Consider the following 12,825-nt stretch of genomic DNA (forward strand, 5'->3'; position numbering starts at 1 on the left):
AACAATTTTGTCTCATCACGAGTTTTTAGTCTGAAGGGGGCTTTAACGACACAGATCTATGATGCAGATACGTCCACACTGAACTGACAGTAGTATGCCCTTTGTGACAAATTTTATTCTAATTTATGTTTATTTCTTCATACATTTTTTACATTTAAGTCTTCAGAAATCTATAGTTAATACTCTGGAACTGTTTTGAGCATGTAAACACTCAAACTTGGTTAAAACACATAAAATATATTCTGCCCTTGCATTTGTTGACCATTGCTGTGACAGAGCAGATGTATCAAGTTTCCTCAAGGTGATTGACAGATGGACTCTGTGTCCTTGCAGGTTGCGGTCGTTATTTTTGGCCGGCGAGCGCTGTGATGTGGAGACGCTGGAGTGGGCAAAGAGGAGCTTTGGGGTTCCTGTCCTGGATCACTGGTGGCAGACTGGTAGGAAGATTTCTGCTTTCTTAGGACTGAATCTGACAACCATGACTTTTACCTCATTGACGCGCTCTATTTAAAGCTACACTGGGACGGATTTATAAATATATAGTGCACCTGTCTTGTCTGATTGCAAACATTTTCCCTTTTGGCCCAAAGTTGCATGTTGGGCAGGAAGCAGTAAATTGAAACTTGAAAGGAAAATGCAAAGTGACTCGTAGATATGAGTGACTGAGCTGTGCAGTGAAAGCTGGACAAAAAATGATGTTCTGTTCTCCTGCCTTTTTTAAAATTTTTTATTTTATTTTTTCACTCTGAGGTATAAAGCATCATATAACAGCCAGACCAGCATACAAAGTGTGCAGTTTCTGGACGTATTGTGACACAATTTCTGATGGTTAAAGCGAAAATTGTTTATATATTTATCCCCAACAATATGCTCTGTGTGAAGCTGCCCTGTGCAATTAATTATGTCAGTCTAGTAAGTTGAGAAGCGCTTCACTCTCAAACTTCAGGGATTAAGCTCTTATGATAAATATCCTGAGAAAGCATTTCAAGGACCTCAAGTGCTCATTAGCATGAACTGTATATAATGTTTTAATTTAACTTGATCTTTAAGACTTGGTCTCTTCTTTAGCTTATCAGTGTGAGAGGACTATAAATGTGGTCTTTGCTGTATTTTATTAGTCCATTGACATTAAATTGGCCTTGAGAAGAAGCATAACTCCAGGAAATCACTATTCCCTCGAAAGCCTGCTGTCATAATGAAGCACATTTTATCAAACTCCCCTTTTTGATGAATCCCTTTTATGTTTAGTATTATAGACCAGGGGATTGGATCTCATCTACTGGAGTCATTATGACGTTAAAGACTCCAATGTTTGATTTTCTAAGCATCTGTGAGAACTGATCATCACACAAAGCGACATCATTTGCGCCAGTTATTTGACTCGCAATCACAATTAGATGGGGATGTGCAGCAGGGCAGATGAAAAAATGCTTTTGAGAACTGTAGATCATTTTGGAGAAATATCATCTTTTTTTCTTTTAACTTTTTTTTAACTAAGGGTAACTTCTTTTTTCAAAGTAGTTTTCAATCTGGACCTTATTTTGTAGGGATACATAATATTCTGGGCACATCATCTATATCGGCAGATGTTTAGATAGTGGCTCCAAAATTTTATATATATGTATATACAGTATATATATAATTATCTGAGCGGTTTTGAGGTATTGAGCATCAAAGTCTGGCATTCGAAAAAAGCAAAAATGAGTTGAACCTTTTTATGTACTAAATTAAAATTCCAAAAATGCATATTACTTGGGAAAAAAGGAAAACAAAACAGAATAAGGATGTATAAATAACTCAATTTTGACAAAAATGTTACATAGAACCTTATGATGCTAAGGTATCTAAGTGTCTGAAAACATTATGGGAAGGATCCCTACAGAGATAGACCTTTATGTTAAAGAGTGAGATCCTTTTTGTTTAATCAAAAACAGCCCATAATCACAATTGCCGAACCCACCAGACCCCACTTTAATACATGCTCTATGCAGGCTAAAATTACTGTTTATTTTAAAGGAGTCTGGTGGTTTTGGTGATAGATATTTGACTTTTTAAACTAAAGTTTGACCTTTGCATAATGCGATCAGACATTTATGATAACAATCTGAGCCTGTTAGTGACAAAAGCATGCACTTAAGGTGGATGTTAACTGATGGTGCATAATTGCCCTGAGTTGTTACATTGCAGCCTGTTTTGTGGCTGCTGGCTGCAGCGCTCTTACTCAGTACTGGACCAATTTTAATAATGGTGGTTCCCATTAGTCACTTAGACACAGAAATATATAAAAATTGGGTCGAGGTTGCAAAGCATCAAAGTGACCCTTTAAAGAAGTCTAAAAGTACTAAAAGTAATTATGCAAAAAAAACCCCACTTCATTGCACCTGAACTAAAATCTAATCTCTCGAGTATATGCATGCATTAAGGTTGATTTTTCTGTTCTCCAACTTCTTTTCAATATATTATTGATCAACACCCAGTAGGCCACCACAGATCTCCTCACCTCAAAATTTCACTCAGCCACAGTGAGGTGGGAAAACTCCCAGAGAGCATTGCTTCAACCGGTCACAATCCAGGGCAGCAATTAAACAGCAGGTTTGATTGGCATTCCCTTTCATGGAGTTCGCTAATGTTTAATTGACTTTGCGCCCGTATGGGACACTGAGTGACTGGCTGAGATGTGAGGACTAAGTTGTGTGCTTAGCGAAGAGATAAAGGAAAGAAAACAATCACGGGCACCTTGTCCATCAGTGGAGGAGCGGAAATTGAAATAGCTTCTGCACTGAAGCATGCTGTCAGCCAAACTACTTGATAATAAGTCTCAACTGTCCTAACTTAAGGGTCCAAAACAAAAAAAAATGGACTCAACCAACGGTACAGGGATTCTGTCGATTTTCACTAAAACAAGATTACAATAATTTGTGTTTAATCAGCCTTGGTGGAGAAGGGCTTTCATTTAGATCTGTCTACTCTTTGAAAATTCCATTAACATAGTCAATACTTCAGTGCCACATTGCACCGATGCACTTTAGATTAATGTCAGGCTCACGGAGGCTGAGTCACGATCATCATTTAAAAGGCTAGGTCATGCCCCTTAATTCACAGTCGGCTGGTTGTACATTTGACAAAGAGGGGAGAGTTTGTAGTTTTTTTTTTGAAAGTTTGTAATTTCTCCCTTCTTCACCTCACAGTCGACCTGTTATACAAATATTATACAAATGGCCGTTGTGGGTTTTGATGATAACATGCATAACTGAAATCCAGTGATAGATGAAGTATTGAGATCCTTTACTCAAGTAAAACTTGGTTACAAGTAAAGGTACTGTATTGAAAATGTTACTTAAGTTCAACTAAGTAAGTATAATCAGGATAATGTACTTTAAGTTTTAAAAGTAGTACCCAATGCAGAAATAAAATTAATAAAAAAAAAATTTAAAAACAAGTAAAAAACACCCCAAAGATCAAAATTATTTTAAAAAAGAAGAAAAAAACATGAAAAAAACTCAATAATATAAACAATATTGAAATTAACCCTCCCCAAATTTTGAAATCATTTAAAAAATAGGAAAAAACTTAAATGTTTTTAAAAAATAATTGACTCTAAATTTTCTATGAATCGACTTATTGACTCATCAACAATTGTTTCGACTGTACTTGTATAAACGGTCGCTCTAAAGCCTTCTTACGTTTTTTTTATGCAAACATCTTAATTTATAAACAACACTGTCAACTTTATGTATTGAAGCAAAAAATACAGTATTTCCCTCTGAAATGTAGCGGAGTAAAGCACAAGGACTTCAATTTCATACTAAATGTACTTAGTTAAATTCCACCACTGTTGAAATCTTGGATTTCTAGCTTCCGCTGCATTGTATTAAGCCTCAGTTTTTATTCTTGAATGGGTACGATGCTTTTAGTTGGATGGAGCGCCTGAATCCAGGCACCGTGCCATCATGCTAATGTCAAACCCCGTCCTTCCCAAGTACCGGTGAGCTATGATAAACGTGCCGGTGACAGCGAAAGAGCACAATCGGTTGTCTCTTTGTTTTGTAATATCCTGCCTGCGAGAGCGGAGGATCGATGGCTGGACAAGACGACATCTCTGTGTTAAATATGGGATCAATACTGTTGTTGGACCGTCGTAACGCCATCGACCTTGAGTTTGTACACACTCAGATCTGAGCGCAGATTAGCCCACTTGGCTGATTGGTCTGTGCAGCCTCAATGGGAGTGTGGAGAGCTCAATAATGTGATATTGCAGGAATGTTATTTATCAATTCAGGCTCTTGAGTTTAAATTGCTGACCCTACAGTGGGCTTATCACATGAGTGCTGCGTTCCACTTCAAAGCTGCATCCTCTGGAGTCTGCATTTCAGGGCCGAATACCAACAAGCAGATAAGGCTGTCCCATTTTAGCTAAGTCTGTCCAATTTATGCCTCAAAAAAGTAACAGGCTTCTCAGTCATACACACTCACCACATAGCTGCAAGGTATTTCCACCCAAATAGCCATTTATAACTGTAAAATGGGATCTATGGATTAAGTATGATGAAAAAAACGTCCATATTTATTAGATTTAAGCCAGGAGAAGTCTCCAATGTTTGTGTCAGAATTTAAATTGACGGTTAGGGGATATGCTGGAGTGTGTTAGAGAACCACGGAGGAGTCCAAGTTCAGAGTTCAAAACCAGAGCAATTTTATTTTATTTTCATTTCTTTACTTGTGCTTTTTCGTGTGTAGTCAAAGCTCTGCAAAGAGAAAAAGTATTAATATAACATCAAAACTCTCCACAGAAATAGTGTTAAAGAAACAACACACATATCAAATGAGAAATTTAGACAGTTTGTTCTTTTTAGAAATCTGGACATGTTGTGAACCGCAGGGCATCATATCATTCTCCATCATGTGTCAAAGTCGAAGGCAACTTTCTGGTGGTAAACTTGCTTTCATGAGACAGAGAACTGGCCAAATGCACCAAAACTTTCTGTTTTTGTGAAGCCAGACTGTCTCATTTGAGAAGAAGTAAAGATTCAGTCCAATGTGCGAGTGCAGTGACGGACACACCCTACCTAGAAAGTGAAAATCGATCTGCCAAAATGCAATAAAGGCAGTGAATTCCCTCTCTGTGGTATTTTTATGGTCGGTTTAAACAGCCATACAGTGATTTCTTTTTTTTATTATGAGGCTTCCGGAGCGTTTACTGTTGATATTTACAATGTTTGGAGAGTTTTGAAGAGTTTAAAACAGGCACAAATATGCACAGGCAGACACAGGATTATGACATTTGCAAGCGTTTTGGCGCTGTGTGATTTAGTTGTTTACTGTTTTGTATTACACATCACGTTGCTCTCCACCTGAACCTCCATCTTAGATTGTGTCTGACCGACAGCGCAGACGGATGAACTGAACTTTCACCAGCCTGGATGTGTTGAACAGAGTTGCCGATTTTCATCTTTCTCTACAAGGCTTTGGTGTTTGTGAGATAACATTTCATTCCACTTTAACAAAAGGATGTTTGTTTCACCGTCAAGTTTGAATCTCTCCCTCACACACACACATTAAAAAAAAACCTGTCACACTTTCTGACTATCCTCGCCAGGTGATTTATTGAGTTTGGAGAAAAACCTCTGGCGCCCTCTTGATTTCTGTCTCGATGTGTAAATCCCATTGGATTCTTCACCCCCTGCTAAACTCAATAACTGGCAGCTGGCGGCCGGCGCTGCAATCCAAATGTGTTCTCCACTTTTTCACGGTAGACTGGGTCACTCCTCGTCTCACTTGCTTTTCTCTTTGTGTGTCTGAGGCAGTTTGACTTCAGATGCGTGGGTGGAACAGACGCTGCCACGTTATACATATTCATTAAATCATCATTAGTTTGTCATTTCTTTCTGAAGTTACAGAAGAAACAGAGCAACTTTTTCAGAGTGTATTTGTCAGCTGGCATTATTTGATCTTTTTCAAAAACAGTTTCCCAGAGGAGACTAAAACCAACAATTAATCCATCATACTAATAACAAGACTTGCCCAAGGCTGATATAGATTATGCACGTTTACCAGGACTTGTAGCATGAAAATGGGTGACATATATTGATTCATTCCTCCAACACAGCAAACGCAACTTGCTTATTATCAAGATAAATTCATTTGTCTTCAGGTGAATCCTTTATATGAAACGGAACTTAATGCCAGCTTCATGATTTAAATAGACAATTTACCCCAAAATGAAAATACACATTTTTCCTCTTATCTGTTGTGCTATTTATCAGTCTAAATTGTGTTGGTGCGAGTTGCAGAGTGTTGGAGATATCGGCTATATAGATGTCGGTGATGAGAGATGAGATGGCGTGTGGTGGTCAAAGGTAGCACCCTTAGTTGTGCTGACGCTGCTAACGGAGCTATCAGTGATAACATAGTTAACAATGCTGAAGGGGGTTTTGTGGCATAAGAATTAGGCCGCTTACTCACTGGGGCAACCTGGGGGAGACCAGAGGCTGGGCACAATGTTTCTATAGCAGCACTACCCTGCCACCATCGGTTTGTAAGGCATTACAAGCAGTAACCACTGTAGGGCAAGTCGTCACCTGACTCTGATGTTTGTGGAAGTGTTTGTTTTTAAGATAAGTTCAGTTTTAATGAGTTATTCAGTTCTACAAAAAGGGGATGATTGACAGCTGTGACAGCCAATCCATGCACTCGTGTTCAATGGGGCTGCTCGCGAAAGGTCGGATGGGTGGTTTGGTGGGAACTCCCCCACTGCGGATATCACTACTGCACAGACTTTGGTTTCGAATGATGTCACCAGCAAGATGGCACAACCGTATTCGGGATATTTCAGCTTCGCTTGAGCATAGCGAGGGTAAGTGGGGGCATGTCGTCCATCTTTATATACAGTCTATCTGTTAAACCAGTTAATGGTTAACCATTGACATCCCTAATCCCAGAACATAGTATTTAAAGCACAGTATGCCAAAAAATACCAGGGCATCTTAGTGCATCCAGTCGAATTTTACAGCATGCAAACCAGCATGAGATAACAATGAATGAGAAATATCTAAATAATTTCAAAGTTTCAAAACTACATGGCAGCATTCTCCGGGTTGACCATCGTGTCTGGCGCGCGCTGCAGATTGCATTTTGTTGTGCTTTGTAGTTCCATTATATTGGTGAGAAGACGAGCATCTCTACAACACTTGGCGACTCACATCGAAAAAGTCTGGATTAAAAAATAGCACCACAGGCAAGAGGAAATATGTATTTTTTATTTTGAGTTGAACTATCCCTTCAAGTGTTTCGCTCAAGGGCATCTTGATTACTTTGTGGTCATAAGCCTCGATTGTCTTCCCAAAACTTATTGCAATGGGCTTCTATACTGCTGCATATATAAACAGTTAAAATTTATTGGTGTTTTTATATTGACAGACAGGTATCAAGTGTCAGTAAAAGATAAAAAGCTGTGTGTACACAGTTTCCTTCCGCCTGTACTAAGTTCATGAGTCACCCTGCTGGGAGTGTCACGGCGCAGTGTTCGCCCATCTCCCTGGAGACAGGACATCAATCAAGCAACTTTTAGCAATGTCGGTCCCTTGACACCCCTCCTTCATCTTCCCCTCTGACAGAAGAAGAAGCAACTTTGTCAATGGAAAGCATTTTAACATTCAAGGCTCGTTTACTCCAAAATGGGCATCACAGAAAGGAGAGACAGAGTCCTCCTTGAGAAACTCATTACAGTCAAAACACCTGAAAGCAAAGTTTGTTTGCATTTCCCAGAGTCCAACTCAGAATCAACACATTCTTCAAACTTTTGACAGTATTTTTAAGTCCCTCTCTCACACATTTGGCTTTCTGCTATAAATATTGATAGATCTGTCCTTCTACTTGTACCTTACCTGCAAAATAGATAAAAATTGACCAAAATCGATCACTGATGCAGTTGCTCATAAATCTTCCCAGCTTCATGCTTGTAGCCCTGGAATGTAATATTCAGCAGCTGAAAGCTGTAATCGATGGTGAGAGAACAGGCGCCATGAGTGATGACGGGGAGCGTGGGTGAACAGAGTGGCACACAACATTTCTGATGAAGAATAATATGAGTTCCTCCAGAGCTCCTAACATACCTGCACTTGTTGACCTCCATAAGCAAACCCCACATTATACAGCTGTATACTGAATATAATAATGTGCCTTTTAGCAGAGGCAGCGTTGTAGACGGCAGTGGTCTGTGAGGCCATTAAATATATCGACAAAGTATTTTAAAACATCTTTTCCATGTCCTACAGACATGTCTGCTTTGAACTACACCAAACCAGCCTGTTTTCATTCCCAGTGCGTCTAATACTCCTGCTTTGGAAGCCTTTGACATCTTTATTAGACAAACGAGGGTCCGTGTCACGCTTATCAGTGCGGGTTTCCATATCAAAAATAAGAATGATAATTTTGCAAAATTTATTTTCTCAAACTGTCTTTTGTGTCTGTCAGAACAATGTAGATTAAGAGTTTGAATTTTCTTTTTGTTAAATGTTGGATAGACAAAAGGAAGCAATGAGTGGTTGTAATCCTTGAATGAAGCCTCCCCAGCTGGCCAATTAGACGAGAGGAGGGAGCAACGTGTCGAGGCCACCCACCCCACCACCAGGCATCACAACACACAAATAGAAATAAAAACCCTCCAGTTTTCACTTCTTTTAAATTTCCATTTTTGTATCCATCCGTCAGTGTCAGGCCATTGGTATGCATCTGTAGCCCTAGTTGCTGCTGTGTTTCCTGCACCATTGTTACCAGCTGGTCCTTGAAGGCCCTCACTGGCCCTCATTGGCCCTCGTCAGACCTCGTTGGCTGTTGCAGTAGCATGTTGAATCTGTGTCAGAGATGGATGATCCATTAGTGATTGAAATTACTCTGACTGGCATTAAGAGAAAGAAACAGCAGTGAGAAAAGTAAAGACAAAGCTTAAGTCCAAAGGGTTTGAGCTCACAACAGACTCTTTATATAAAGACCAGTATACACTGTGCAATTTTTGGCCGTCACAGATGGCCAACGTGAAAGAAACGTGGTGATATCTTTGGTCGTGGCTCTAAACCAGTGGTCTTATGTCGATCAGTGAGAGAAGTTCGAGGATGTCTGTCGTCAAGGTCTTGGAATAAAATTCTGACAGTGTCGGAAATTTGCGATGCCCTTCTCACTCTGTGACTGCTGTTACGACCTACGTCTACTGACCGACCAACGGAAATGCAGCATGAAATGACGCACTGATAAGTGCAACACTGCTAAATGCTTTTAGACGCTAATAAATACTTCGAGGTCTCGTTGCAAAATTGGCATGCCAAGTTGGCGTCTTTCCTCCAGCCACAGCTGCGACCACATTTGCATCCTCCTTCTCCTGACTTTTTTTGACACACATAAATGCCACTATAGTAATAGTTCGATTCATGTGTGTTTACACTTTTCTCTTGCCACTACAGTGGCATAGATGGATGACTCACGCTGACGACGATCTGTTCATGCATATTGGCATCAATGGAAGTATGTCAGATGAACGCTGTGATTCAGTGGGCGTACATCAAACTTCATGCCCAAGTTAATTAAATCTATATCGCATAGTTTAGCTTGCACTAAATTTAAAAGATTAATAAAATCTCACAGTCTGCACAAGGCTTAAAGTAAGATTGTTTTCTTTAATCCAATTAAATAAACAGTTGTAAATGTTTGTGTTATTGTTCACTAGCATTTGTTCTTTCACCATCTGTTTGTGTTGTTAATATGGTAGCTGGCTAACTACGGTTACATTGGTCCTGTTGGTCCTCTGTTTTCCCTTTTTAAATGACGAATACACACTATCGCCTCCTGCTGGTATGGAGAGTTATTTCCTCTCACACAGGCTCAGAATGTGGTCTGTTAAACTTTACGGTGACTTGAGACGATGCAACAGTTGGCCTTCATTGCCACTTTGATGTCGGTTTTGTGTGTTTGGACATTATGAGAAAGGCTTTGTGCTAAATTAAAAATAAATGAATTAAAATATTTGTCACTGTATTTGATTTTTGATTAAAATTCTTTTGAACTCGCACCCTGGACGCCTGTCTCTGACAGACCTTTGAAGTGTATTCTCCAGCTCCTCAGTGTAAAGCTGCTGTATCATCATTGTAGAATTATTTATTTATCAAACTGAGTGTGCGTCTGCATTAAAGCCCCTCTTAAAAGATACATCATTTAATTTATTATCTTTTATGCCATCTCCTTACACTGGGAACAGTTCATCAGCTGTGCCAGATGCATACCACTGAAAAGATTAAAAAAGGCTCACTTTCAAACATTTTCCCATCCATCCCTTGTGGGACTTTCCTCACCTTGCAGCCAACTGGTTTATCAGTGCTGATTTGGTAAACAGTCGCATTACACAAAGAGCCAGCGGCGCTTGCTCACTCCTCGCAGAGCTTTTCTTAGATCTGCACAAGGCCCAGAGTTTGGAGAAATGAAAGAAAGACTGACTCAAGCCGTGGAAAGGCGGCAGGACGTGCAGCAGAGGGGAGGTCATGGGTTGAAACTTGTCTCAGGCTCTTAGATTGTAAACAATATAGCCAGGAGGCTTGGATTTCAGGGGAATACAAGTCCAAAGACAAATTGTCGTCCTTCATGCCAACTGGTATTATACTTGTCAGTTTTTGTCAGTGATTGCATGCAACATCAAATTTACACGTTCTACTCTTAATGGGACACAGTAGTTCAACCAAAAGTGAAAATTCAGTCATTATCTAGTCACCCTCATGCTGATGGAAATTTGGGTGAAGCAGCTCCCTCACTTGGAGCTTAAGGCTACAACAAGGCAAAAAACATGACGCCAGTGACGTTTTTCAAAACAACTCGGCACGTCGGGGCTTCAGGACACTTGGATTACTTCATTGGAGCAGTATAGAGACATTTTGCGGTTTTATTATGGATTTTTAAAAAAAAGTTTGAATCCTGGTCACCATTTGCTTCACTTGTTCGGGAAATGATTGCAACCCCTTTTCCCAGTGAAACTCTGGCAGTGTTTTGTGGACTATAAACTTCACCTGACTTGTCATCGGCCTGAGGGTGAGCAGATAATGACTGGATTTTCCTTTTTTGTTTGAACTATCCCTTTAAGGATTTCTCAAGAATGGGCAGCGTGGGGAGGGAAAGCTGGATCATTATATTCCCTCCATTTACTTTTCTTGTGTTACTGTCTGATGTTTTTGTTTTGTCAGTGTTCTTTCCTTTGTCTTGCAAAAAAAAAAAAAAAAAAAAAAAAAAATTAGCCTTTCTTTGTTAGAAATATTAAACACGGCCGAGAATTTGACTAATTTAACCAATTTAGCTTGCTGATTAGTTTTCACTCTGCAACGCTCGGCTGGTGCAGATTTCTTTTTCCTGATACACAGTGGAGATGATTGCTGTGCTCGTTATTCCCATGCGCAGCGGACTCAATCATTGCTCAGCCTCCCGCTGTCATCTCATATGCTGATTCATCCTGTCTCATCAGCCCGGACGTGACACCACTGTGGTTTTCACCTGCACTTTCTCCTCCATTCCTCCCCTTTACCTCCAGAACCATCATACTGTTTGTGCTTATATGCTCCTCTCACATGCACACAGACTCACACACAACATCTGGTAACCCCCACCCACCCAAAACCAACATTCAGGCACAGCCTGCACCTTTGAGGCACCTGAAGCTGACTCACTCTCCTTTATGTGCATACGAGAAAATGTCTGCCATTTTGAAGCCTGATAATAATCTGTGCGCTATTTTAAGAGCCAAGTGCCATTGGCAGGGGGTGGAGGGGGGTGATGATGAAGGTTGCTGATGTCACTGGTGTTGCCTGGCAACAAATGTGTGTTTCCAGTTGGCAGGGTTTAGCTGTCAGCAGTCAGTGGTAGTGGACTTACTGTAGTGTCTTAGGTGTTTGTTTCACCGACTCTTTCTGACGGACAACCTTTGCGCACAGGATTGAATTACCATAAAAAAGTGAGCCGGACCTCCTCAAACCACCCATCCTGTCAAATAAATTGTGCAATTGACAATTTTCTCCTGCCCTTTGCCAAATGCAGTGCTGGCACAAGATTGTTTTCCACACATCCTCCTCCTCCTGGAAACAAAGTCGGAGCCTCGGAGAGTCTGTGAAGGGCAGTTTTACAGCCTCCTTGAAAACATCTTCTTACTGAAGAAAAACAGGCTTTTAACAGCCTGGCGTTCACTTACTCAGCACACAGAGAGCAATGCACTGAATCAGGGGTTAATGAGGAATCTTAACCCGAAACCAAAAAGCAGCAGGAATATTGCCTCTGTAGTGTTCATTTAAATTAGAATGTATCACCATAACCTGCAGGATATCTTTGAACAATTGGCATCTCAGTGGTCAGCTTATCAGCATATTGGTTGTAATTGTGGAGTTGCTTTGGTAGATATAATAATAATATAATAATATAATAATAATGCAAGAACCAGCTGTTTGCATAGAAAATTGTTGTAAATTGGTTTTAAGCATTTTATATAACTTCAAATGCATTATAACTTCTAATTGTGTTGTTAAAGCCCAGCTTTAAAGTTTTTTAAATCAAAATTTCACTTAATTCGGGCCGCCCAGTAGCTCAGCTGGTAGAGTGGGCACTCGATGTACAAAGGCTATGTCCTTGGCGCAGGGGTCGTGGGTTTGATTCCACCTGCGGCCCCTTTGCTGCACGTCATCCCCTCTTCCTCCCTCTTGTGTTCTTATATTAAACGGGAGGCTCTGTAGAATAATTCAGTACCTGACAGGCTGTGATCTTCTAAAGTTACGCTCAGTGTAAGAGCATAACTCCCCCATTTTTGTT

General features: G+C 40.2%; 1 protein-coding gene across 3 annotated transcripts in view; it reads left to right on the forward strand.

The window, feature by feature from the left end:
• The window catches only part of acss3 (acyl-CoA synthetase short chain family member 3), a 74,535-nt gene that overhangs the window by 23,873 nt on the left and 37,837 nt on the right, over positions 1 to 12,825 (forward strand). For all 3 annotated transcript variants that reach the window (XM_088073036.1, XM_088073037.1, XM_088073035.1), the window contains exon 9: positions 334 to 437. In XM_088073036.1, coding sequence (XP_087929162.1) covers positions 334 to 437 — 104 coding nt within the window. The remainder of the gene's footprint in view (positions 1 to 333; positions 438 to 12,825) is intronic.

The sequence above is a fragment of the Plectropomus leopardus genome, chromosome 22, assembly GCF_026936395.1.
Source record: "Plectropomus leopardus strain MGB_pleo_1.0 chromosome 22, ASM2693639v1, whole genome shotgun sequence".
Taxonomy (NCBI): domain Eukaryota; kingdom Metazoa; phylum Chordata; class Actinopteri; order Perciformes; family Serranidae; genus Plectropomus; species Plectropomus leopardus.